Below are 26,861 nucleotides of genomic sequence, written 5' to 3' on the forward strand. Positions count from 1 at the left end.
ATACAAGCACTGCTGGCAATCAGCAGTGCTGTAGACAATAACAGAAGCACAGTTAAGCTTGATCACGTTCACCATAAAGGGTGAATGTGAGACACGGCCATAAACTAGTAAGAAACACATGGTTACATTCCTAGTGTACAAGGGAAGCTTGAGAACAGTTCCATGCAACCGAAGAAACGCAGTAGCTTTTCATAAATTCCCAAAGCTAAGCAGACATTTAAATTACTGATTTTCAGTTTGAGAAAATGGAAGTGTTTCACAGTGGTCATTTACAAAACTATCATAAACTGAACTGTTTTGACATACATACAAACAAAATCCTCTAAAAAACAAACTGCAAAATAACTGTTTGCCTTTAACAAATTTCCTCCTCCTCACTCTTTTCAACTTGGTAAAAGTGCAATTTGTTTCAGCAGAGATCTCAATATGCAGTTGGAAGTTCAGCTATCAAAACCCTAATGGAGATAAACAGACTATGTGACACACTGACCCAGAAGCAAAGTTGACTTGGTCCTTTAAAATGCTGGATACCTCTGAATATCTTATAAAGCAGCCTGCTCGGATGCATCTCCTACCTATTAAGTGTAATCTTGGAAAGCGAGAGGCAAGTCACCTGACCCACAGAGATGGTCTCAGCAAGTAAGGAACCACAATAAACAGCACTACATCCCATCTGGCTCCTTGCGACTACAGAACCGCCCCACCTGCTGTGCTGGGAGTTTTGAGAAGACTCTCATCTCCTCATCAAGCTTTGTTAGCAGTATTCTGAACAGCAGTGGCTGGATCCCACAGTAAGTCTTTGATAGTTCCTGTGAGTTGGACAGATGGCTATGCAGAAGCAGTCACCCTGTAAGTTGAAGGCCACAAACCTTTTGCTCAAGAGGAAGACAGAAAACCACAAACCCTAAACTGAAGCAGATACGACTTATTTATCAAATCCACTCAAAGCTAAGAAAGGACATTCAGTTGGGCTAAAGGTAGAAGATGACCCCCACCTGCATCCAGGTGTGATTTTCCTCTTTGGTTTGTAACAGAATCAATGGATCTACACCTACATTTAGCAGACTCTGGTAAAAAGCACTATAACAAAGGCAATAGGGCAAGCTAAGCTCAGTGCAGAAAACCTAACCAGGTAGGCAGCCAGAATGAAAGGGTGATCACTTTAACTCCATCCATCTGGTGTTCTGGGACATTACGTCTAGTCATGTCCCCTAAATATTAAGGGCTCTGATCTGGTTCTGCCACTATCCCTCCAAGAATCTGCTGAAATTCTTCTTGTGCCTCCACGGCACAAACATAGGACAAAGAGCTAAACCTACCTCGCATTTGCCACAGGCAGCGAGCTGGCATGTAGGCAACAAACATGGAATTACTTGAACCCTGCAAGCTCACACTTTACCATGCTCTGCTTACTGAAGAGCAGAGAGTAAGCAAGGGTCCCTTGGTGCCCCGTCTAGCAGTCTGATCTTCCTTCTCATACAAACATTGGCAGTGGAGCTACAGAAAGCCTATAACAGAAGACTGCAATGAACTTACCAATGCATAGTAGCATAAGGCAAGCAGTAGCTTGCCCAGCAACTTGCCAGGTAAGTGCCAGGTGAGCATTTGTGAAACAGTAACAGAGCTCTGAAAGATGACCTGTCTGGTCTAGACACAAACAAAACAACAAAAATAGGCAGACAGGCTTCATGCTTAAGAGGCAAGGAGATAACTCTTGTGACAGGGAAAAAGAAGAGGAGCAGGTTTTCTCTAAGGATGACGTCCACATAAACCACATTCTAACAGGGAATCAGACTCCTTCAAGAACATGTGATAGAAATTACTCCACCAACATTAATGATGACAATATATTTAAATGGCATACATTCTGCTACTACACATTACTCCTGGTTATCAGGGCATGATTTGTGATTAGGATTAATGGTTTCTTGCCATTTCCCTTCTGCCACTGGCTTGGGTTTGTGCAGTGCTTGCCTCTAACGAGATACCAAGCTCCACTAACAACTACCTTTACATATTCTCAGTGCCAGCAGAGTTGTCTGCATTGCAACAATTACCAGATCACATCTTCTTGCCCATTCAGTCAGATCTCATACCTGATTCCACCAGGTCCAAAGTGACTTTTGCTAGCTTCTCTGGCAAGTGAAGCTTCAAATCAGTAATGCTACAGTTGTGAACTGTGAACTGTGAAATTATTTATTCAGCATACGTTTCTTTGGTATAGGACTGCCACTTAAGGAGCAATGTACCCATTTATCCATTAAACAGCTTAGAGGCCCAAGAAAGCACAGAAGTCAAAGGCTGGAATGTAGCATGCAGTACAAATGCTTCAGCTATTATGTGCAGAAGTGGAGGATAATTATCAAAGTTCAAGTTTTCGTGACCATGCATGGGGAGAGTTCATCCAATAGTAGAAAAACTGATACAATATCTTGTAGGTACACTTCACTGCAATTAGCAGCGGGATAAAATGGGGACAGATTACAAACAGCCTGCTTTTCTGTCCACATGCAGGGGGGACAAATATTTTGAAGACTCTGCATGCACAGACGTAATTAGAATTTATGACTATATACTCCAAGAAGAGCTATAAATATCTTAGTTTGGCTCATTCAAACTCCTTTTATACACTCCTTTGACCTTATTTAGAATCAATACTAGGAGTTCTAAGTGGTGTAATTACTGTGTACCAACCACCATCATTAGCCCTTTAATAAAATTCTGTTATATAATTTCAATGAGTTCATCTGCACAAAGAGTGCATTTGGCTAGTAAGCATATATTAAAAGAAAAAGAGAAAGAAAATGAAAGAAGATAATTTATTCTTTACTCATTTTTGTAGAACTTTTAAATCAAGATTTGACAACATCCTGTGTAACCTCATCTAAGTGTTTCTGCTCCAGCAGGGGGCTTGGACTAGATGATCTTTTGAGGTCCCTTCCAATCCCTAACATTCTGTGATTCCGTGACATTTCATGTTTAAGTGAATATTGGCAGTAGTATCTTAGCTTGGCACTGTTTTCCCCAAACAATCTTAGAAGATATTCAGAATAAACTCCCACATTTGAAATCAACATCTTTGTAGCCTTCTTAATAAGAAAGGCTAAATATGCAGAGGTACATTCAGTTATTGTTAATTAAGACTTCTCTTAGTTCTTTGGGAAAATTCTGTCCTTTGATAGTTCAACTTAAATCATTTTAATATACACTTAGAAGATAAACTTTCTCAATCTATATTGCTAAATATATTTGTTATATATGTGTCTGCAAATTTGTGCACAAAAAAATGTTCTCAGGTTTGTTTCATTTTTACTAAGTTTTAGTCTTTGACATACAGTGGGCTCAAAAAGACTGAAACATGAAAACAGAAGGAAAGAGAGACAGATTAGGAAAAGCAACCTGGTTTATCCTAAAACGATAAGAACTGTCCTAGTCAAAATGCATGCCACTTCAGTTTCACCTGCATAACTTTGGTATGACTTTGGCATTTCCTTATTGTCAGTACACAACAAATACCCCCAAAAGAGAAAGTTTACACCGGGCTACATTGCACAGACAGAAAGAAAGAGAGTGAGGAGATAAAAACTGCAGGTGTGGATAACAAAATTCTCAATTAACTTGTTGGTTATAATCTGATCATACCTAAATAAAAATAAGGCAAGGTAATGTCTTCCACTTCAGGAAGGTCTTGATAAAGATTCCCAACATCCCACCAAACATGCAGTCTTGGAGAGGTTTTCGATACACATTACAGCACGAAGGGCTGAAAACAGCACTCCACTGTTTTAGTGGGGGTACTTTCTGAATACAGGTCCTAGTCTTTACATACACAGTAAAATGAGTCTTGACTCCGCAAAAGGGAGTGGAGAACTGGAAAGGCCTATAGTATAGCCCTGATACATCTAAAAATGTATTGTTACCCTTAATTCGTTGGAAAGGAATTGATTTCCTATTTCCTGAACCAGAGTATGTATTCTAAAAACTTCTAGACAATTTTCCAGAATCACAGACATGTAAAACCAATGTTTATATTGCAACTGTTGGAGTCAGGAATCAGATAACCATATCAAAATAATTAATTGCCACACATGGTACAACGTCCTTTCTGATGCTTATCTCTTTTTCATCAGGAGTCTAGAAAGCAAGACTGCCTGCTACCAACCACATCAGAAACCACGTCTATGCCATGAAGTTAGGGGAGCATATGTTTTTGCCAAAAAAGACAAGTTACACAGAATGTTTTAGGCCAAATCTTCACCTATACTGTATATAACAAAAGTGCTACTGATAAACTGTAGGTGAGTACACACACCTCTGCTTAATCCTTCTTTGAGATCTAATAAACCCTCAGTTACTGCTGAGTGCTGCTCTAAGACTATTTTGAAGTTAAACTATTTCAGAGAAAACTATTCTAAAAAACAGACATCAGGTATTCCCCCAAATGAAATGCAAAAAAGTACTTCAGAACACAAAGCAGCATAGCAAGAATACAGCTTAAAAATATGTACAGCTATATGTAGATATAGTCTTGATAGCCAAGACTGATCATGCTGATGCCAATATTTACTTTTCTTTGAAAAGAAAGGCCAACGGCAATTCCTCAAAAAGTAGGCTGATCAGAAGAAAGCGTCTGCTGTTCAGGAGCTACCTCACTATTTGAACAGATCTATTGGTAAGTGTTGTATACTTCTAAACCTTCTCAATGAGGAATGGAAGCAAGTTAATGACAATGAAGTTTAGGAAAATCCACAAAGGATTTTTAAAATGAGACAAAAGCTGTGCTCCAATCTGCACCAACAACTGTTTTTTAAAGCAAATAGTAAAAGGGAATCCTCACCCATGCAAGAATTCACACACACCCGTGCTACCAGACACACGGTCTCTGTGTGTTTCAAGGTGACGGTCTTGGCTTTCTGCTCGGCACCTACTCTTGTTGCAATATGACACCGGATTACGAAGGCATATGCTAGAGATGCTTCTCAAATCTTGCCTGGAGGGTGCTTCTTCATTAAAAAAACCCCATAATCAGAGTCCCACTTGCCCTGGTTTCAGATACAAGAAGGGTCATTTATTGTAATATCTGTCAGGTTCCCCTCCATTCTCATAGACTAAAACAACATCCGTGGTGCTGATCAGCAACAGTGAGGATGTAGACCGTAACATGCCAAATATTGTGACACAGCAACCCCTTCCACCATTTGGGAAGCTGTTAAAGGATTCCCTGCCTCACAGTTTTTTTTACAGCTCATCCTGTCAAAAATCATACGCATTTAAATGAAGAAGCAATTCCTACATGCAAGTTCCAAATCCTACCTGCTAAAATTCCTTAGGATGCAGACACAAGATGCATTTGCATGTCAGAGCAAGTGGCTTTGAGCTTCAGACACCAGCTGAGAAATCATGAGTGCTCAAGGAATCCACTCAAAGGAGACTATGCTTTTGTAGTAATTGTTAAAAATTACCTCACTTTAATCATTCAGTATAACCACACACTGCAAATATGACACATATGTAGATGACTAACCAGACAGAAAATTATAATAAAAATAAATGCAAAGAGAAATAATATTTAAAATGAAATTTAAAGATTTTTTCCTAAAAACCATACTAAAAGCAAATTCATCCACTCAGAGAAAAAAAAAAATCTTACCCTACTTTACCCAGTCTCAGTGATTATGTTACAAGGATTTGGGCACCTATAATTTGAAGCTTCCACACAAATGCAGGTTCAAGGTCACATAAATAACTGAAACATTATTAACTCAACTGTAATATAGTATTAAACTACACTTAAGTAATTGTATGAGATTATACCACTCTAAGATACATGAATTAAATTAAGTAGTTTACTCTTATCTTTTCCCAATGAAATGCTCAGGTTCATCTGTCTAGAAAAAACCTTTACAATTATTCTTGAGACTGAGTAATGCTGAATCATCAAACTGCCTGCAATAGTTACTCACTATCAGCATGATATAACTGCTACTCACAGTTATACCACTAATGAGTAGCATATGCTATTCCCTATATTTTCTTTAGGTAGCATAACACAGTAGGCCTACAAAAAGAGCAAGGATTAAATGTGTTTATACCAGAAGGAAAAAAAAAAAGACATACCCCCATGACCAACACTCTCAAACAAGCAAACACAACAAAACCCGAGGGAAAACTGTAGTTATTTCATCTATCTTGCCCTGCAGAAAAGTACAGAATGCATAAAGCTGGAAAGTGTCATCGAAAAGATTTCAAGTTTATGCATGCCCCACACCCCATGCAATATATACTGAGAGACTCAGAGAGAGGTTTTTTTCTTGAATAGGCAAATAAAATATTAGAACTACTATTCTTGTTTAAAATACAAATCATACAACTTGAGTTTCTGAGTTTGTTCTCCTCCCTACTGGCTTTTATTACATAATTGTCAGCTACAGCCCTGAAGACTCTCTTCCCTGCCATGAAAAGTCAAACACACAAAAACTGTTTCACAGTTGGCAAATTGCTGATTTCATCTCCAATTTTAAAATAGCACAAACTCTGGCTTTCAAGAAAACAGAATGAAAACCTTACAAAGGGGGGATGATGTTCATACATGTTGTATGAAATATTAAGTATACTTCACATGACTAAAGTTAAGCACAGGGCTAAATCCTTACAGAACTCAGGCCACAAAAAACAAAATAGAGGCTAACTTACAGCGTGGTTGATCGCAGACTTCTGCATACTGCTAAATTAAGAATTCAACATAAAAGCAAACATGCTTTATTAAAGACTTACTTGGAGCCCTAACTAAACTATGTTAAAATAAAATGCCAGAAAGCCTCAACCTTCACATATTTCACACATTTCTGTGATCTTGTACCTGTTTACAGTTACAATTAAAATAAATGCTCTTTTTTAATTTCTCCATTCCATTGCACAGTGGCTGTTTGAAGTAAATGGGGGGGGGAGACGAGGAGGACGGGGCCAGCATTTCTGCTTGATGTATACTACAATACCTGTGCTTTTAAATGGAACAACTAGCTCAATGGCATTACAGAAATAAAAAGGGGAAATTGCAGATCATGGTATTAACTGGGCAAGATAAAACTTTTTTTTCAGCAGTTTTTCATTTTCAGTAACCAGAATCAGCTATACCCAAACTGTAAACGAAGTATGAGGATGATCCGGCAACTCTTCTGGGGTTTCTCTGCCAATCTATAGTGTTGTTCATTATACTCTCCTGACCCTTCATGAAGTATTTTTTTAAAGTCACTTTCCACACAGAGTTATGGATACAGTTTGCTATTATCTTCTAGTCCTGTGTCAACAGGAAAGTTAGCATCCACCAAAACAAACAAACAAACAAACAAAAAAAGGATGTGGTCCAATTAATGAAAAAGTCCTGAACTATGGTTGCTTAAAAGGTAAGGAAATGGGTTTTTGCTATCATTAATATTTTGCTCTCTATATGTAGAAAGAGTACCAGCAAACAGAAGGAGGAGTGGAAAGTGAAGAATTTTTAAAGTCGTTAAAATGTTTTAAATTATTTGTATTTCATGCAAATTAACTTCAGTCAGATTTTAATCAGATGAATAGTTTACATACCATAAGCCAGACAGGACATTTAAAAAACATACCTGTTAAATATGTTTTCACTTGCAGCGTACTTGTCCAGTCTTCCCAAAGGCGTCAACATTTCATCTTGTGAGACAAAGTCCAGGGCTGAAGGTATAATAATCACATCAGACTCTGAGCTGTAGTCATCCACACCAACTATCAGAGACATCAGAAATATTCCTTATAATCACAGTACTTTAAAACTAAAATGATGTCTGTTGTTGGTCTGAAATGCAAAAGGCTAGGCAAGGTCGCATTGACAATATATTTACAAACTGCAGTACATCATTCCTCCTCGCTTTCCCCAACCCCCACAAATCCTTTTCTATATAAGAGTGATTATGTATAAATTGTATTAAAGGGATTTTGAGTAATTTTCTCTAAATTCCCAAACATGATGTTTCACTGAACACTCATGGTTCATGATATTTTTAGCTAACAAACAGTATTTTTTTTACCTTGTATTTTTATTAAGCAAATGACTTTTAGCTAATTCTAAAATCAGCTTTTTGAAGATGCACTGGCTAAAATCATAGCAGTAGTTAGTCCAGAGATAAAAAGTTAATACAACATAATCTAACAGAACAAAAACAAAGCTTTTTTTTTTTTAAAAAAAAAAATCTTAATTAAGCATGTTTAAAAGTTCAGATGCGTGCTGCTGTATCCAACTACCAACTAAAATAGGCATAATTCACGTATTGCAGTTACTAACCGGCACATCAACAGGGAATTTCATATAAACAGACACCTTTATCCATACGGAAACACAATGAAATGGGAAAGGGGTCATCCCTGCTCTGCAGAGCTACTTGACAAATTAGAATTTGTGCTACCATCTTTTCTGGTTTCTAAATGTCCTCTAAAGTGCTCAAAAACTCAGTTCCATAAACACCTTAGCCTACAAATGCAACCATTTCTTTGCTATTACCTCAAATGCATTCACTTATTTGCAAGACCTACCACAGGTCACCCGCTTTACGCCTGAGAACACAACACTACAGTACGCTACAACTATTCTTCAGTCTAGCCAAGATTTTCTGAAAAGCCTTTTTGAAAACTGGCAAATAGAGATGGACAGAAAACAAAGACAGACAGATCTAGAAGTCCAACAATTATTTTTTTATATATATATGAACTCTATAGAGGAAAGAAAAAAATGGTTGTCCTGTTATCTTCCATACAGTTATACTATGTTACGTAAATTGATTATCATTATAATCATTATCGTCAATATTCAGAATACACAAGCAGCTACCATTTTCTGAATGTCTTAACATATTTTGAATGTCAAAAGATCTAACAAGAAACTCTCTTTAATAATAATATTTTTAGACCTAAACTGAGTTAATAACATTCATTTACCAACAAACTAATTCTCCCATTTTCTAGGTAGAGAATTAATGGGCATTGTTTAACTGACCATAACTAAATCCCATCCCTGGAGGAAGGTCCAATTTCTGCAGTTGCTGATAGGACACGAAATCCTTGCCAGAAATCAAATGAAGTAGTGATGGGAAAATAGCAATGACATAATAACAATGTCAGAGATAGGAGCAAGGAAGAAAGTGTGCTAGGAGCTGTGAGGCAAAGTAAATGGAAGATCAATTTGGGGAGAGGAACTAGTATTCTTGGACACACCTAAGGTGGAAGAAACAAACTGCAAGGGGAGGAAGGGAAAGCTCAAAAAAAGGTCAGCTGCAGAAAGCTATTGCAGCACAAAGGGAAAGCACTCAGCAATACCAGGTTTACACAACTGTTTGAACCTGTTTGGTTTGGGTTTGTGGGTTTGGTGTTGTTTGTTTGTTTGGGTTTTTTTGTACCCCTTCCTTCCCCCCCTGAAGAATCAGCTTTATTTTCACAGGAAACATAGGGAAAAGTCAAAATGCACTCTTAATGCCAGTTAGGATTTTACACCAGGTTAAGTTAACAAAAAACAGGTTACATGATTGACAGGTTCATAGGTCTTTAATTCAACCCATTGATCCAACTAAACCAGAAGCTTTCCTATGTTTATAGTTATGCCATGCATCTTTCTCACGCAGACTAGTCTTTCTAGAATAGAATAATTCAGCTGAAGGGACCTACAGTGATCATTTAGTCCAACCGCCTGACCAATTCACGGCTGACAAAGTTAAAGCATGTTATTAAGGGCATTGTTCAAATGCCTCTTAAGCACTGACAGGGTTGGGGCACTGACCACCTCTCCAGGAAGCCTGTTCAGTATTTGACCACCCTCTCAGTAAAAAAAATGCTGCCTAATGTCCAGCGTAAACCTTCCCTGGTGCAGGTTTGAACCATTCCCACATGTCTTATCACTGGATCCCAAGGAGAAAAGCTCAGCAACTCCCTCACCATGTCCCCTCCTCAGGAAGCTGTAGACAGCAATGAGGTCACCCCCAGCCTCCTTTTCTGCAAACTAGACAAGCCCAAAGTCCTCAGCTGCTCCTCACAGAACATTTTATTGTATGTGAGCTCCTATTTTCAGAGGGCTGACTCAAGATATACTTAGAAGCAACATTCTGCAGCATCCACACATGAAATAAGTTACACAGATACTTCTCATTCCAGTAAATGAATTGCATTTTTTTTAAATGTCATAATAATTGTCTCCTTCGCTATGGAGCTAAACCACTGCATTCAGGTGGATTTCTAAACTACAGAACTGAAATCAATACAGTTATACTGCGACATAACCAACTGGGGAGAAAAAAAAACACCCCTCTAATATTCAGTGAAATTAATTCTATGACAGGGTCCTACTTTCCTATTTTAAAGTCTGTTGATCACACTATAAATTTGAAAGCATAAATTGGAGAAACTATGTCAAAATACAAACATAATTATTGTCACCAATGTAATTATTTTTATTTAGCTATCAAAAGCATGAATAAAAACAAATAATAAATGCTAACCACTCGTTTTACTTACTTAGTTTCTCTCCTCTCAACCTCATGTTCCATGTTTTCCTCTTTGTCCTCTACACTAATTCTCCCCTAATTCTCCTACAGTGAGTGGTCCAATGTAGATGCATCTTAGATGGTGCAGAACATGGCAACAGCTCACTCTATACGTCTTAACACACAGACACGCACCTACGTTGACTAGATCACTGATGCGTTTGATTTATTGAACTGAATGTTCTCATAATCAGTGAAGTGAAATCAGTTAAGTCAACCAACCTGCTAAAACCACTCTACATCAGATGTAAATAGCAATGATAAAAATATGAGCACCTACTTACAATTTATGTTTGATGTCTCCTGCTAGTTTAAACAAAAGTGAGGTGCATGGATTTGACTCTGCTGTGTTTGTGCATTATAAAATTAAGTTTAGCACTACCTTGGGCTTGATGTGACTCTGCTAGTGATGCTGAGCAACATTTATTATTTAAATAATTCCAGTATCCCAGCTTGTAGTCACAGAAATCATTCAAATGGCAGCACCCTGATGAACACAAGACTAATACCAACAGGGAAGACAGTGATGATAAAAATAAATAAATCAGTACCTGAACAGTTAATAGTTCTTTTAAACTACCATTACAGTTGTCTAACATATTAATTTTCACTTTCAACATCAAGACACCAATTCAAGTGAAGAGTCATCAGCCCAGTAGAATTCCCGTTTGAACAAAGCCCCTCAAGTGGATGTTTCCCCCAAATGATTCACCAACAATCAAACCATTCCTCATCTAAAATGCATAAAGAGTATACTTTGCATTATTCAATAGACCAAGTCACTTTGATATTACCTACACTTGGAAAGTTATTTCAAAAAAAGCTATCAAAAAGACTGTTAACTGAATATTGTCTCATCAGCCCTTATCTGCTTTCCATCCAACTTCGAGCACTTGCCCAAATATCACAGGACCGTTGGTAAATTTTACAAATAAAATCTTTAAAAAACAAAACAAAACAAACAAAAAAAAAACATTCAAACAAACAAACACATCACAAAAAAAACCCACCTTGAATACAAGTGTGCTGGGTTTGGTTGGGATAGAGTTAGAATTCTTCGTAGTAGCTTAGACGGAGCTATTTGTACACCTCCAGCCTACTGGTGGGCAGGGCAGCACGAGGAGTAGAAAAGGCTTTGAGGATGCATAAGTGCTGTTCAGCAGTAACTAAAACATCCCTATGTTATCAACACTAGTTTCAGCACAAATCCAAACCATAGCACCATACAAGCTACTGTGAAGGAATGTAACTCTATCCCAGCCAAAGCCAGTATAACAAGGCTAGTTCAAATGCAGAACATCCAGATTCATTTCCACTTGAGAGAATGTAAACCAGGCAACAGGGACGCATGTGACTTTCTTCTCCAGCTGCAGAAAAACTACAGGTCACTTGTCTTGTTTTCTCCACTTTTTCAAACCAGTACAAGTACATCTGGACCAAATGCTCAGAAAGCATCTAAGCTACAAGACATCACTGTTCAGAGCCTAAGTACATTTTAATCTGATCTTAAGCATTCACACCAACATGCAAAAGCAGCCAAGCTACAAAATTAGGAATTTCTATGAAAACGCCCTATCACAGCAGTTTAAAGTCACTAGTGGTGATGGAGGGAGGAACAATAATTGGACGACAGTGAGAAAGCAATCACAGTGTTCAGATTTTCTGCCCACATAAGCACCAAAGCAGAACAAAAGGAATAAATGCATTAATTTGTCCAGACTAAGTAGTTTGCAAACTTCAAAACTCTACACTACTACCACTAAACACAAGGCAGCATCACATAACAAGATAAGCACTGGATTTTGTTTCAATATCTGTCACTAACCTGTTGTTCGACACAAGCCAAGTAACTCCTCCTCTCTGTACCTTCCTTTTCCTGTCCAATCATTTGTTTGACTGGTTTTTGTAGAAATTGTTCAGGCTTGTCATCTACCTTGCATCTGGTCCCTACTGTATCAAGAATATATTAACAACCCCCAGTTTAAGTTCTCCTGTTTCCCTTACATTTTCCTGTGTTTTATGGCAAGGATACAACAATTACTTGCCATAATTATTAACTCACATGGACCATATAGCAAGCTTGCTGAGACAGATTATGTTTAGAGGTGTTTAGTTAACCATTGACAACCTTGGTTGACCATAAAACATAACGGAAGTCCATTTACAATTCAGTCCCCTATAAAATCATAGTCTATAGGACAATTTTCAAGTAAGCTGATTTTTCTACTACATCTCTCATCTTCATAGTAACTGTCACAAATGTCTTGATCATATTGTGTCTTTTTACAGACCGGTACACAAGATTCATGTTTGAAAAAATAATCACCATTTTTCTTGTATTTAATAATGCATTAACTCTTTGCCATAGACTGTTCAGTAGCAAGGTCTACCTGTACTCTTTGTTCCGTATCTGTTCTGAGCTCCGTGGAATAAATATATCCTTCCTCATTTTGGCAAAGAAACTCAGCAACAAGAGGACGGGTATTCCAAAATTGAGCAATTTTCATTTCTATAACTGTTTGTTGCTCAGCTTTGAAAGATTCAAGATTTCCAACTAATTACAGTTCCCTCATTTTATCTTCTGCATTCCCAAAGCGTTCTCAAGATCTATTGAGAAGTCTCTATGGCAGTTCCTACAGATGTATCTAGTAAAATAGCCTGTATTACAGTTGAATAAAAATTAGTCTATTTGCTGTGGTCTATATCAATTGTTACCATAAGCATGTTCAGGTTGATACAGTACTTTATGCAGAAAGGATTTAGTTCTGTTGTGCTGTTCAAGCAAGTAATTTTGCTGTTTAATTGTAAAGCAAAAATAGTAGTCCCACAAGCCCAAACATTTGATAACATAATCACAAAACAATAGTGGCAAGTTTTGTTCTAAGTCACCATCCTTTATGCTATGAAAGAATAAATTCATCTTACATTCGGATTTCTGCAGAACACAGGTAGTGTTCTCAGCCCTTCAATACTGCAAATACATTCCTTTCCATCTCATTTTCTCTAAGTATCATTTTGCATCTTGATGTTCTGCAAAGAGAAATCCACCTCAGCATAAGCATGGAAGCAACACATCTATATCCGTTCACGTTTAGGAACTCATTACTCTTACCCTTCCGTAGTGGACTATATTCCAGCTCCAGTTCTGCAGTGACATCACAGACCAAAGCATCAGTCACGCTATTTCAGCTTCACTTGCTACCACAAATTTACTGCACTGCTGCAGTAACATTAACCAAGAGCTATTGCAATGACAGTTGCATAAATATTACAAAATACATTTGTAATGCTGAGTTCCACCATCTTGCCTGTCAGATTCAAGTAGCACTCACTGGTGATGACAGATCCCACTGTCAGAAAGTAGGAGCTGATTTTTTCAAGAGACACTTAAAATATATTATCTCTGCTCTCCTGCTGTAGCCTCAGACTAAAAATGTAAATGAGATGCCACAAGTTTGCCCTGATATTGCAAATGTTTTCAGAGAAAAATACAAGTTTGTGTGATTTTACTCAACAAAGTTACAAAACAGGTGAAAAGTATAAAAGCGATCAGTAAGTGATTATCTTAAGTTGCAGTCCACCCACCATATCAGCAGAAATAAGAACCACACTTCCCCTTCTCTGTCTCTCCCCAAAATTTACCCTTCAAACATGGAGCACTATCCACCTTGAGCCTCTTATGAACATGGTACAGTCACCACACCTGCATGCATAGACTTTGTTGTCTGTACTCCAAGTTTGGTGGGATTGGGAGTGGGGGAGAAGGAGGAGAGAGGTAGGAACAAGGAGGAAGATAAGAAGGGGGAAATGCAGAGCAGTTCTGATGCAAAGATGCTGTGTTAAAAGCAAGGCTTACCACATCAGCCCCTATGTAGCACTTTCACAGCAGAGCTTGCTAGCAGTTTGAAGCACAGACAGAGCAAACCACTTAAAATAAAGCTTCAGTACAGGCTTGGAGGGGGGGGGGGGGCACATTTAGCAGCTGAAATAAAGACGCAGGAATCAAAATCAGCAGCTGTTTACACACAGAACTTACAGAAGTATGGTACAGCAAATTTAAAAGACTCACTAGACCAAACATAACAGACTAAGAGAAGATTTTCATTTAGCAAAGGCCTTCAAAAGGACACAATTATCAAGTATATCAAAGGAGTTGCGTTTCTCATCAAGCATCACAGAGGAAACTAGAGGTGATACAAAATTCTTTAAGCAACAAGTACACATGCGACTACAGACAAGTTTGTCCCTTCAAGGCGTACAAAAGCAGCACTGAAAATCCTGATTTGCTCTGAAATGAAGGAACGGCTATATCTCATGTTGCTCACTAGTCATTTATTTGCACAACAGCAGAATGTAACTTCTACCAGTTAGCAGTTTGTCCTTCAACAAAAGCTGGTCCAGAGGAAACTGAAACAAAGAGAAGGACATTCAAGCTACCAGTTAAAACAATTGACAGCTTATATTTTGTCTGCCCACTTCCTGTTGAGAGCATAATGCAACCATCACGATGATACTCAACTCCCCTGCTACTTAAGTCCCTATCATTTACCCCTTCAAACAACTGTATACAATTAAGAATCATGGAATGAGGCTGGAGTGAAGCAAAGGTCTGACAGTGTGCCCAGGAAGTTCCTCTAAGGTTCTTTTTTTTCTCCTCTACAAGCTTCTTACAGTCAAAGAAAGGCATCCCTGCTCTCTGCAGAGCATTGCTGCGTGTGAGGTTTTTGATTGCCTCCATGACTAACTGAGAACTTTGAAGTACTCTGAAGGGAATTCCACTTCCATCTTCAGTCAGGATGTTCTTCTTGGTCCTATCATGACAAGGACATATGCATTCACTGTGCCTGGGGCCACGATCGAGTTCTACTCCTAACTGGGTATATGGTAAACACAAAAACATCGAGCTCAAACTACATATACATTAGCCGTGAACTAACTGGAAGGCAGAGCATTATTAAGCAAGCAGTTGAGGCCCAAATGCTCCAAGGGATTGTGCTAGCTTTGTCATGCTGATATGACACCTGGAGTTACAACATATCGGCTACTAACCCAACTGCTCCACTTCAATCAAGTCTTGCTCCACTGGCTCAGTCACAGTAACTGAAATACACTTACTTAGGCTAAAAGCCACAAAAAATATAAATTCTGTAACTAGTATATCTATAATCTAAAAAACATGTCTTTTCAACATAAAACACATGGAACTTCCTAACTGTATTACTTATCTTCTCTCCACTTAAACCCCAGACAACGCTCCTGAGACATCGATTGGCCGCATTTGAAACTCATAGTGGGATATGCCTTTGTATTTCCTAAGCATTCAGAGGTGGAAATTCTTTTTGCACACTCTTCTTCCTTCTGCAGCTCTCCACACTTTTCCTGTCTACGCTCAGTATAAAGTATAAAACTGGTCTATGGGAGAAGATTGAGCTGTACAGAATGTAGTGGATTCACTCTTAGAAAAAGTAAGAACAGCCGTGGACGTTAATTTCGATGTTGTTTAAAACTGAGTTTCCTCTAATAAAACATACATTCAAGCAAATTTGCACAAGCAAATATCCCTACAGACTAATCAAGTTATTCCTCCTGCAAGCTAGAGAGGAAGGAAGAGGTGGCCTCTCTTCCATTCAAGTATTTTGGAACTGTTCAGACACTATGGCAACAAGACAAAAGAATATCTAAGCAAACTTGTTTAATCAGAGAAAAACACTTCAACAGTCTACATTAAGCGCTCATATAGAATGTCACTTTTATACAGTCATATTTAGCTTTTGCAGAAACTGTATCTCAGAATAATGCATATTCATCGTACTATTTGCCTTTCATTTTTCTTTACCTTAAAAACAGTAAAAACAAAACAAAAACAAACAGTACTCTCAATTCTCAGTGCAATTGTTCTGCTGTTGTGAATTAACACCCTTCACAGACATATTTTGACACTTTGTTCAACCTACACTGGACAGGAAATTAACACCCTGTTGCCAGAAAGAACTGCAGCATCCCACCCAAACCAAGAAAAAGCCACATTAATTTTTCTTATGCTATACCTTCTAAAGCAGATAGAGAAGCCCTCATGTTTGGGTTCCTTTAGGGGCAGCTATCTCTTCCAAAATCAGAATTGTTACTCCAGCTCTCAAAGCAGAAGCTATCCTTTCATCCACTTCTGCTACTGTTACAAGTCATCTCCTGCAGCTACTACTCTTAAAATGAAAACTTCCTGCCCACACAGAGGGAAAGTCTTAGCAGCAAAAGACACATACAGGAAAGAGGTATTTTATCTTCACCTGGGGTCTGCCACCTCCACAATAGGTCAGCAGTCAGAAACAACTGCATGAACATCAAGGTTTCACTCTATCTTAAGATTTTAAAAATTTCCTTGTCTTTCATGACTCACTCACTCCTTCCTGGTTTTCATTTTCTTTTTCACTCCAAGTGGGAAAGGTATAAGGATTATACCTGAAAGCACTAGGAGATAAATCAGGAGACAAAGACAAAATTAAACAAAAATAAAATTTAAAAAAAAAAAAAAAGAGGAGCTGGCAAACTTAACTGAGGATTCCTGCCAGAGACAGGTACATAAAAAGTGGCTGTCGAAAAGCACATTTCCACATCAGAGATGATGCTACTGGCCTTGGAAAGCTGAAAGCCTAGAAAATTACCTCTTCTTCAATCCTCTGCTAGATGCAATGGAGAAAATATGTGCAGCTGCATGAGAAACGTTCATTAGCCTATATCAAATCAAGTACAACCCTTTCCTCACATCATCATCATCTCTCTAGGATCCTAAGTTGCTGAGGAAAAAGAGACTAACCATTACCCACCTGAGACCACTAAAACCAGAATTCTATAGGGACACAGCCATCCAACCTAAGTCTCCAAGTTTCTATGAAGGTAAATCACCACATTAAAAGACAAACAAATTAACTGAAGAGCCAGGAGAATTAAAACCTGATCTCCAGGGGAAACAGACTTAACAAGTATGCTTCATTAGCATTAAAAATTGGTTATTAGATTCCCAACAGAACAGAACCTCAGCCACACCAGAGATATTAAATACAAAGTCTGCCATTAATTTCTGTTATTTTTTGCAACACCAACATTAAACACTGCAGACTACTGAAATGTCAACTCAGTAACTCAAACTATCTCAGCACTCTTTCACCAGAGCTAAGTCTCTGACGGGACCAAAACGTCAGTACTGCAACACAGTATTTGAACATTATGTTGGAAATTTAGCTATAGTCAAAGCTGAAATTAAGTCTAAGAAGTGACTTGACTTGCAGTCCATACATAAAAACTAACAGCAAAATAAAATTTGCCAATTCTTTTTCTGTGGTAAAGGAACAGAAGAACCACAGTACAAAAGCTTCTGATATTACTATGTAAAGCTGTGGGAAAGCTAAGGTGAATTTCAATATACTGAATGCATGTTAACCCAGCATAATTAACTGCAAAAGAATAAGAACTACAACACAGCATCAAGCAGTGATTGTGATTTGACACCATAGGAAAATACAGACAGATTTTATTAAGAGAAAACAAACAAACAAAACACACACACACACAAAAAAAAAAAAAGGACCCAAAACCAAACCAAACAAACAAACCAACCCACAACTTTAGGCTTTAAGTATTATGAAAAAAAAAGTAAAAAGAAAAATTAAATTACAATTAGCTTCTACTTGAGAAGAGAATTTTGTGCTACCTGAAGTATAACAGAATAATTGAATTCAAAGTATTCAACCAACACAAGCTCATTGGTAATGTCAGATGATTTTCTGATCACCTGAAACAAGAACATAAAGATAAACCAGTTTTTGACACCTGCAGATGCAGAGAGTATTTCTTCAGCTTAGGTGAATAACTGTTTCACTCACAGTGGAGAAGCCTGCTGGGAGAGAGGCTAGAAAGACCTGTCCTCCCCTTCTGATCAATGAAAAATAACTCAATACCAAAGCCAGAGGTAAATTAGATTATAGCTACTGCATTTTTTTTTTACCTTTAAAAATGTTTAATCCAGTAGTAAAATCAACTAGTAACACTAGATTTGCTAACTGTAAAAACCATTTATTGTTAAATTTTAAACGTATCTTACCATTAAACTCTCATGCTACAGAAAACAAGTTTACACGCAAGTGTATATTTGTATGTATCTATAAAAAAAATCATTTTACGGTTCTAAACTACGCTTAGTTATTAAAATAGCATTTTCAGGATTTCTAGTTAAAACATCAGAACACTAAGTGTACAGAAAAAGGTAACTATCATTCACCATTTTTCAACATGATAGAAGATAAAGCTTTAGAATCTGAATGTTAAGCTACATAACCACTGAAGCATGTATGTAGCACTTGCAACTATCAGAAGTCCAAAAGTTATAAGTAAATGCAGCTACCAGCTATCAATAATAAACATTAAAACAAATGCCAAACAGTATTAAAAGGAATTATTAGATCAAAATTTCTCTCCTGATTTAGATCACAATTAAAATCCTGAGTTAAATAAAGATATCCTCTTTCACAGTCTGAATTCTAATTACACATGGCTCTATTTTTCAGAATACACATCCTGCACACATCAATGGACAGAATGAAAGAAGTCTCCATCACGGTACATTTGATTGCATCTATCTGCACTGATCAGTTCAATCTTCAGATTTCAGATTTCCCAGGGGGGAAAAGGGGATGGAACACAAACCACCTAGCAAGAGTTGTAAAAATATTTTATTTATCATCAGAAATATACAATTCTACAACCTCCCACGTTCGCTTTTCAACCATTTTTTAAAATTATTTTCTTTTCTGTTCTATACTTAGCTTATACAGTTACATTATTTTATTTTGGGTTTTGAATGCGCAAAACAAAGATTTGAACAAAAGCCAAATTTTCAATTACTTTTTTCATATACTGTGCAAGATTTTAAACACAAGATCAAGGAATCAAACAGTCCAGGTAGTGTTATGGGTAACTGTCCAGCTGACACTGAACCAGTACCTTAATTTTGCCACCTTATAGTAGGCAGATAGGATGGGGAGTCTTCTGCAGGCTTTCGCTTTGAATTTTCACCCTATTGACTTGACGGTGGCGTGGGTTTTTTTTTTTGCCTTAATGGATCTCATGCAAGGATTCTTGTTAGGTTCACCTTCACAGAAATTAAATGCAATGATATATTACTCAGTTTGTGGGTTAGAGTCAATGACAAAGTTGCCATTCACAGTTAAGAACTTACATTTAGGAATTTCTTTTATAACCTTCTGTATGTTCAGCCAGTTTCCACTTCAAACTACCAAACAAGGAAAAGCCACTGGCTGAATATGGGAAAACGAGAAATTCTGTAGTTATTACCACTGCCTTTGACATCAGGAGCTACCTCTACATTGGCAAAATATTACCTAAAATTAAAGTACAGAAATACCAATGTCGAGCTATGTAACTACTTAAAGCAATCGTCTGTGTAATGTACCATCAGATGAAAAGTATACATTCACCTGGGAGGGAAAAAAAAAAAAAAAAAAGAAAAAAAAAAAAGAGAGAGGGAAAAAAAAAAAAAAAAATCAGAGCTTTTCAGTGGTAACCAGGCAACCAAGAGCAGGAAATAATATGATGCTTTCAAAATAGAAATGCAAACCAAAGCTGAAATTAATTATTTAAAAGTCAATCCAGCTGGTTTATCAACCACTCTCTAAAAGCCTTTCTTATAAAAGCTCCTGTTTAATCTCTGACCTCTTAAACAAATAAACAAAAGGCAATTTTAAAATAGATGCCTTCTGGAACATATATTCAGAAGGTCTCCCAGTACTCCAAAAGCAGATATACTACTCTCTTTTGAAACCTAGGAGCATTTCATTGAACCTAAATATTTGTCAAGTTCTCTTTGAGAAAAGGTAAACTTCCTTTTACAGGCAACTATTAAAACAGTACTCCAAAGACTTAATTATTTGCTGCTTTATATTTCTTTATATTCCAATGAGTTGGCACAACAAATGAGAGGAGGCACAAATCATACAGTTGTACCAATTTGTTGATTAAACTCCAGCTTTCCAGTAAAATATTTAATTCCAGCGACCTTAAAAACAACAATCATAAAACAGCTAGTTTTAACTCTGTACACCTAAAAAGATACACAGATGCTTGGTTCACTACTTTCAGCAGCAACAGTGCACGTTTTTTTGCTCGACTCCAGGACTTCCTCCTACTGCTTTGGAACATGACCAATAAAAGGTATCTATTAGTGACCTTAATGATTCTTTTAATTTCTTTTGTACATTAATTGTATTAGATACTGGTTAATCACATTGTAAATTATCATTATAAAACCAAAAGCATAGATTTTGTGATTCTGAATCAAACTTGGACTCACTGATGAGCTACAAAGGAATGCCTAATCTAGTAAAATGTCCTAAGCCATATGCTTAATCAGAGATGGAGCTTCAGATGTCCAATCCAGATGTGTCCACATGCACCTGCTTGTAATCACTCCTGGTTTCTCCAGCACACCTCATAAATATTTTGCTATTGTTTGATACTAAATCAATTAAAAGCCTAAAGGTTTATCGAAAACTACAGAGTTCACTTTTCAAAACAGCCAATCAATTGATCTCATCTCAGTCTTTTCCTACAGTTCACGTTATTTTACATTTACCTAATTTCTCCTCCAAAATTACACCAAGAGGACTACAGGTATGCCCACACATATTTTTCCTTGTTTGTCCTTAACTATAGTTTACTACATTTAATAGCAAGACCACAGCTGGCAGAATCACACATGCATAAAAGCTGCCAGCACTTCCAGTTTTCTCACAATTGCTTTCTACTACCTCAGGAATATACACCTCTAAACCAGTGTCCAACTCCACTGTTCAGAAGAGTTGCAGATATTTGGAATACGTACAATAGAGAAGTACCATAGGGTGGGATTTAGGTTTGGCACGGACAGGCAAAAATTGCAGCTTTTTGTCTTTTTTTGAAATTGCCCATTTCATATGTGCAACCATGAAACATTATCCCAAACAATGCATCAGTGGGGAACTCTTTAATAAATTGCATAAACCCTATCTTCTGTGGGTACAAAACACAGCTATTTCAAAGAAACATCACTGCACAAGAAGCAGTGCTTTTGACTAGATATGTACAGTCTCTCTAGTCTAGTCTAGTGTTATTTTTCCTCAGCTCAAACCTACCTCACAAGAACAAAACCACATAAAATTTAGAACCATAAAAAACATCATGTGACAGAACTATGTCCAGACAGTACACATTGATTCATACAGATTCCTGTTTTTTTTCTTTTAAAATAATATGCATAAGCATTGAGCTATTCACTTTTATCTACTTCCATCAAAACCTCAGTAATTTTTCATGAGGCTTCATTTTTTAGATTTCTATGGCTCCTGCCTTCAGGATGCTCTCATCTGCACTGAGTCATATCTCCACACATTTATTATTTTTTCATGTTTAAAGACAAGACCATAACATTCAAACCACCACCAGGAACCCACGGGTTCAGAATCATCTCTCCCATGACTATTCCTAATTGCTTACTTCAGCTCCTGTTTCACAGTCAAGACAAATCATAATCTAAGTGGAAATTTAAGGACTTTTTTTAAGTGTGTCACTCTAAGAAAGTCTTCCTGTAATCACATAAAGTTTTCAAACAGCTATGCTATCAATCTGAATGTGAAGCCATCAGAACAGAAAAAAAAAAAAAAGCCTCACAGAAAGGCTGTCTCTTTGTGCAAGGCAATGCACAATGAAAGCCTTCTAAACATCAGATGACAAAACTAAAAAAGATGTAGCAGATAAATTCTAAAAAGTTAAAGTAACTCTCCTCTAAAACTTTAAGCCATGAAATGAAAGGTTTTTCTCCTGCAATCTAGTCCCAGTGAGCGGACCACTGTGCAGACCGCACATCAGACAAAATACCTTCAGACAGCGACAAGGTTCCACACGCCCACGGCAGACTGCGAGGCAGACGCCTGCATTACCAGCCGCCTCCATTTTCACTTTCCGCCCGAAAATTTTATCCCCCTCTTGCTTCCAAGAAGCTCCCTCGGTACTGACATAACCAACAGACACCTTCTCACCTGAGTTATGTTTTACAGCCTCCCCAGCCAGACTTCATACCCCTGAGTTAGTAATTTTGCATCAGAGGCACATTCTGTGCAATCTGCACCCTGACATTAACTCTTTTCCACACATCTCTCCGGGAGGGTCAGGAAGAGGGGGCCTGGGGTGGGGGGAGGAGGGAGAGGAACAAATATATATATATATATATATATATATATATATATATATATATATATATATATATATATATATATATATATATACACACATAGAGAGAGAGAGAGATGGATATGAAAAGAACGAGCAACCGACACGCCGCAGGCTCCGACCCGGCAGGTCTCTCCTCCCCGGAGGCGTCGCGCCGTGGCCAGGCCATGAGGGGCCGGCTCCCCTCGGCGGCCCGCAGGCTGCCACACCTCCCGGCGGGACGGCCTCCCGCCCTCCCCCGGCGGCCGTTAACGGAACCCCCGCGCGCCCTTCCCGCCGGCCAACGCACCCCGCTGCGCGCTGCTGCTGCTGCCGCCGCTGCTCCCCCGCGGGAAAGCCCGGCGGAGCCCGGCCTGCCCCACGCGCGCCCGGCTGCGTGTCATGTACACGGGGAAGCGCGGAGCATGGCCTCCTCCTTCCCCCCGCCTCCCACAATGCACCGTGGGCGCTCCCCTCTGAAGCCACTTCCTCGACCGAGAGCCGCCCCACGCCGCCCCCCCGGCCCCACTCACATCCGTCGATCTCCTCCTGCAGGTCCTCCTGGAGCAGCGACAGATCTGCGGGAGACACGCACCATGTGTCAGCGCCGCCCGGCCCGCTGTCCCCACGCCACCCCGGCCACGCGTGACCCGGCGGGGCCGCCCCCCGCCGCGGACTTTGCGGGCTCTGCAGGCTGCGCCCCGCTGCCTCCCCCGACCCCACCCCGCAGCCCCCCACACTCCGAGCCGGACAGCGGCGGGAAGCGCTTCCGAAGCCGGGGCGGGGGAGAGGAGGGGGGAGAGGAGGGCTGGCGCCCCACCGGGGAGGCGGCGTGTGCGGAAAGGGGGAGGGGGGCGCTACCTACCCGCCATCTTGCTGCAGCCCCCGCGGGGCGCCGGGCTACATTTAACCCTCGGCCGGGCAGACGAAGGGGCAGCGGTGCGGACGGCAAGAGGGGGCAGGCCCCGCGCGTTCCGGGCCTCGGGGCCGACGGCGTCTCCCCGCGTCCCCGGGAGAGTCACGGAGGGAGGGAAGGAGGAGGGAGCGGGCGGGCGGAGGAAGGCGGGAGGAGGGGTCTGGGCCGGACACGCTGCCCCCGCCTCCGCCCGGCGGAGCCGCGCTCGCTCGCAGGGGCGGCCGCGCCTCTCCGCCCATCGCTCTGACTCACGCCTGGAGCCACCCGGCCCGCTCTGCCCCAGCCCTGCCCTGCCCGCGGGCGGAGAGGCCAGCGACCGGCAGAGCACGACCCGGCCCGTTCACCTGGCCTCGCCGCCCCCCGCCGCCATCTCGGGCTTGGGCTCCTCCTGCCGCCCGCCGAGGGGCGGGCAGGGTAGCGGGGCTGACTCAAGGCCCCGCGTTGAGCGTTGTGGGGTCACCCGGAGAGAAGGGTCCCTTGAGAGGTGGCCGTGCCACCCCAACGGGCACACTCCTCCCGTGGGCTGCCGAATTTCAGCGGCTGGGAACCCGTGTCTTGGAAAGACGGGATGCTCTCAGTGCTTCGCGTTTTGACTTTTGTTTTAAAAACGCGCAGTTCAGTGGTACGTACACGTGAAGGTATCCATCGCTTCCTGCTTCTGTTGACTGTACTTTACGGTCGGTGCTGGTGGTTGTCATTTTTACTGTTTTGATACATTTTCCACTGTAAATTGGAAGACTGAAAGTGTTGGATGAAACAAGTGCTCTAATTAATTGATACCCAGGGCACTTGATAAAGGAAAGGGCCATTACTGGTACTGGTGACACCTGGGAGCCTTATCTGAGCTTCCCACAGTCTTATTTTTATCTTGGCAATAATTAAGTTGTTAATACACAGAAAAGCAAAGTCAGTTATTTTTGCCTATTTTGTGTTTTTTTTTTTTTTTTCAAAAAAGAATACCATATCTGTAGCTCTGTTTTTAACTGCATGTTTGACATGTCTTGTAAGCCGCATGTGAACATCATACATCTGTAAGCTGGACAAGGATTAAATCTCTATAGTCAATGCCATAGTGGCTGAAAATGTGTGATCTTTTAAAATACATACATACCTTTCCTCACAATCCTACAGAAAAAGCTCTGTTCTGTTTCATACCCATTCAATCTTTAGATGAGTCACCAGGGCCTACTGGATGCTGATTATCCAACACCTGTTTTTATTCGGATATATAACCCCAAAATCTGAGTAAATCAAGTCAATTTGCCATGACTAAGTTATATGAACCATGTTATTCTCTGCCAGTGTAATTTAAGAGGAGATTCAGATGAAATATTTGACATCACGAATAGCTGACAATGGTGGGTGTAATAGCAATAGACTAGAGCAGAAAAGTAAAGCATATTTGAAGATTAGGTTTTTATTATTTCTATTACCACAGATTATTTCCAGGAAGTTTTCTCTCCACTCCACATCCTTCACCACAATCAAAGTCTAGTTTTGCTTCCTCTGAATTCAACAGATGTGCTTCATTTTACTGAAAGAATCGAGGGGTTTGTTTCCTTTTTCTAACTCTTTACAAAGAGGCGCTAATGCATGCTAACCATAGATTAGTGTGGTCTGAGGGCATCAAAGTTGCCTTGACCATTATTGTTATCATCTCAATGAGAAATGGAGCTTAGTAAGATACATCTACGACAACTGGGTTTATAATTTGCAGTGCACCGGAAGTCCTGCTCTTAAACTGTATTAGTAGTGTTAATTATTGTCAATTAATTATTGCCTCATATGTAATAGTCTCTAGAGTATTTAGGACTTTTTTTTTTCTACGTGCGTTGTTGTTTAAAGAGAGGAAGTACAATTTATGTAATAAAGTAAGTTAGAATGATGATTACAAGAGTCCACACTTACCCTAAATTCATATAAATGAATTTTGGATTTTCCTGTGTGATCTTCTTAAGTGCTGGTTAGTTCTTTCTCTGTAGGCAGGACCATGGTATTTAAATAGCTCAGATAACAAGGATCAGTGTGATTTAGCCTTTGAAGACAAGTTATAATTGTTAGGAATTGCATTTTTCTTTTGCTACATGTTACCCATAGAACATTAGACTGTATTCCTCAGGCACAGTTGGTCCCATTGCTATCAGTCATAAGGAAAGGTCTCTTCCTGTGTGAGTAGAAACTCTGTGGCAAAACCTTTGGCTTGTACAGTGACACACACAGAGGGGGGAAGAGGGTTTTTTGGCTTCATGCCAACACATAATGCAAATACCTACTTAATGAGTGAGTAACCAGATATTTTTAAACTTTTCAGTCTCAGTACATCCCCAGGTACTCTTTAAGGGCCTGATCCAAATTTCAAGTTGATTGAAAGATTCCCTGCCGCTGGTCAAAAGCAAGGCAGACAGAGAACCTGTAAGTGTTGGACAGATGCTGACTCTTTCAGACAGCATGATGGACTGCCATTCTAAAATAACACACCTAATTATGAAAGAAAATTTTCTTAACAGACTTGTTTTATTGGATGAGACATGTTAAGGAGTCAGCAATATAGCAGCTGCCAAAACATTCTAGCAGATTTGGTGCTGGAGTTCTAATAGCCAGTTTGAGAACCCTTACAGGCACCGGGAAGTAAAAAACTTAAACAGATAAACTTACGTTCACACACTCTATCTCATGGAAAAACACACTCCGAAGGGTGGAAGGCAAGGCTATGGATGGAAGGATACAAGCTGAAGACTCCTTGGCAAGATCCTTTGCATGTGATAAAATACACCTGTATTGCTATCTACCTGATATATCTCAAAAAAGTCCACAGCAGTCAGCAAGACATTTTAGTATTTACATAAAGTACTGCATAAATCCTTTCAAACCTATACAAATGACCAAGTTAGACACAAGATACCCAACATCCATCTAGACATATTTGCAACATGTTATTTTGTGGCTTGATTGGTACATTTCTTCAATCGAAACTGCTCCAGGTATAAGGACCTCAGGCTCAAAAACCCTACAGCCCCAAGAACTTCCCTATGTTATCTTATTATATTATTATCTAGCATATTATTAGTTATTTTTTCTCATTTGCTCTGAAGAAGGAAGTCTGATCAAACAACAATGCCAGCTTTCAATGTCTGTATTGT

The 26,861-nt window shown here is 39.4% G+C and overlaps 1 protein-coding gene across 7 annotated transcripts in view; it reads right to left on the reverse strand.

Moving 5' to 3' along the window:
• PPP4R1 (protein phosphatase 4 regulatory subunit 1) overlaps positions 1 to 24,682 on the reverse strand; it is a 68,273-nt gene extending 43,591 nt beyond the window's left edge. For 2 of the 7 annotated variants that reach the window (XM_082047098.1, XM_082047097.1), the window contains exons 1-2: positions 23,116 to 23,242; positions 7,617 to 7,752 (exon numbers count right to left, since the gene is read on the reverse strand). In XM_082047098.1, the coding sequence (XP_081903224.1) occupies positions 7,617 to 7,752; positions 23,116 to 23,209 (230 nt within the window). In that variant the 5' untranslated portion in view covers positions 23,210 to 23,242. Of the gene's footprint in view, positions 1 to 7,616; positions 7,753 to 13,478; positions 13,542 to 23,115; positions 23,243 to 23,338; positions 23,384 to 23,670 lie in introns of those variants that run through there. The other 5 variants (XM_082047100.1, XM_082047099.1, XM_082047102.1 and 2 more) reach the window with 5 other exon arrangements.
• Positions 24,683 to 26,861: the final 2,179 nt, after the last annotated feature.

Source organism: Streptopelia decaocto (assembly GCF_964273445.1).
Source record: "Streptopelia decaocto genome assembly, chromosome: 2".
NCBI lineage: Eukaryota > Metazoa > Chordata > Aves > Columbiformes > Columbidae > Streptopelia > Streptopelia decaocto.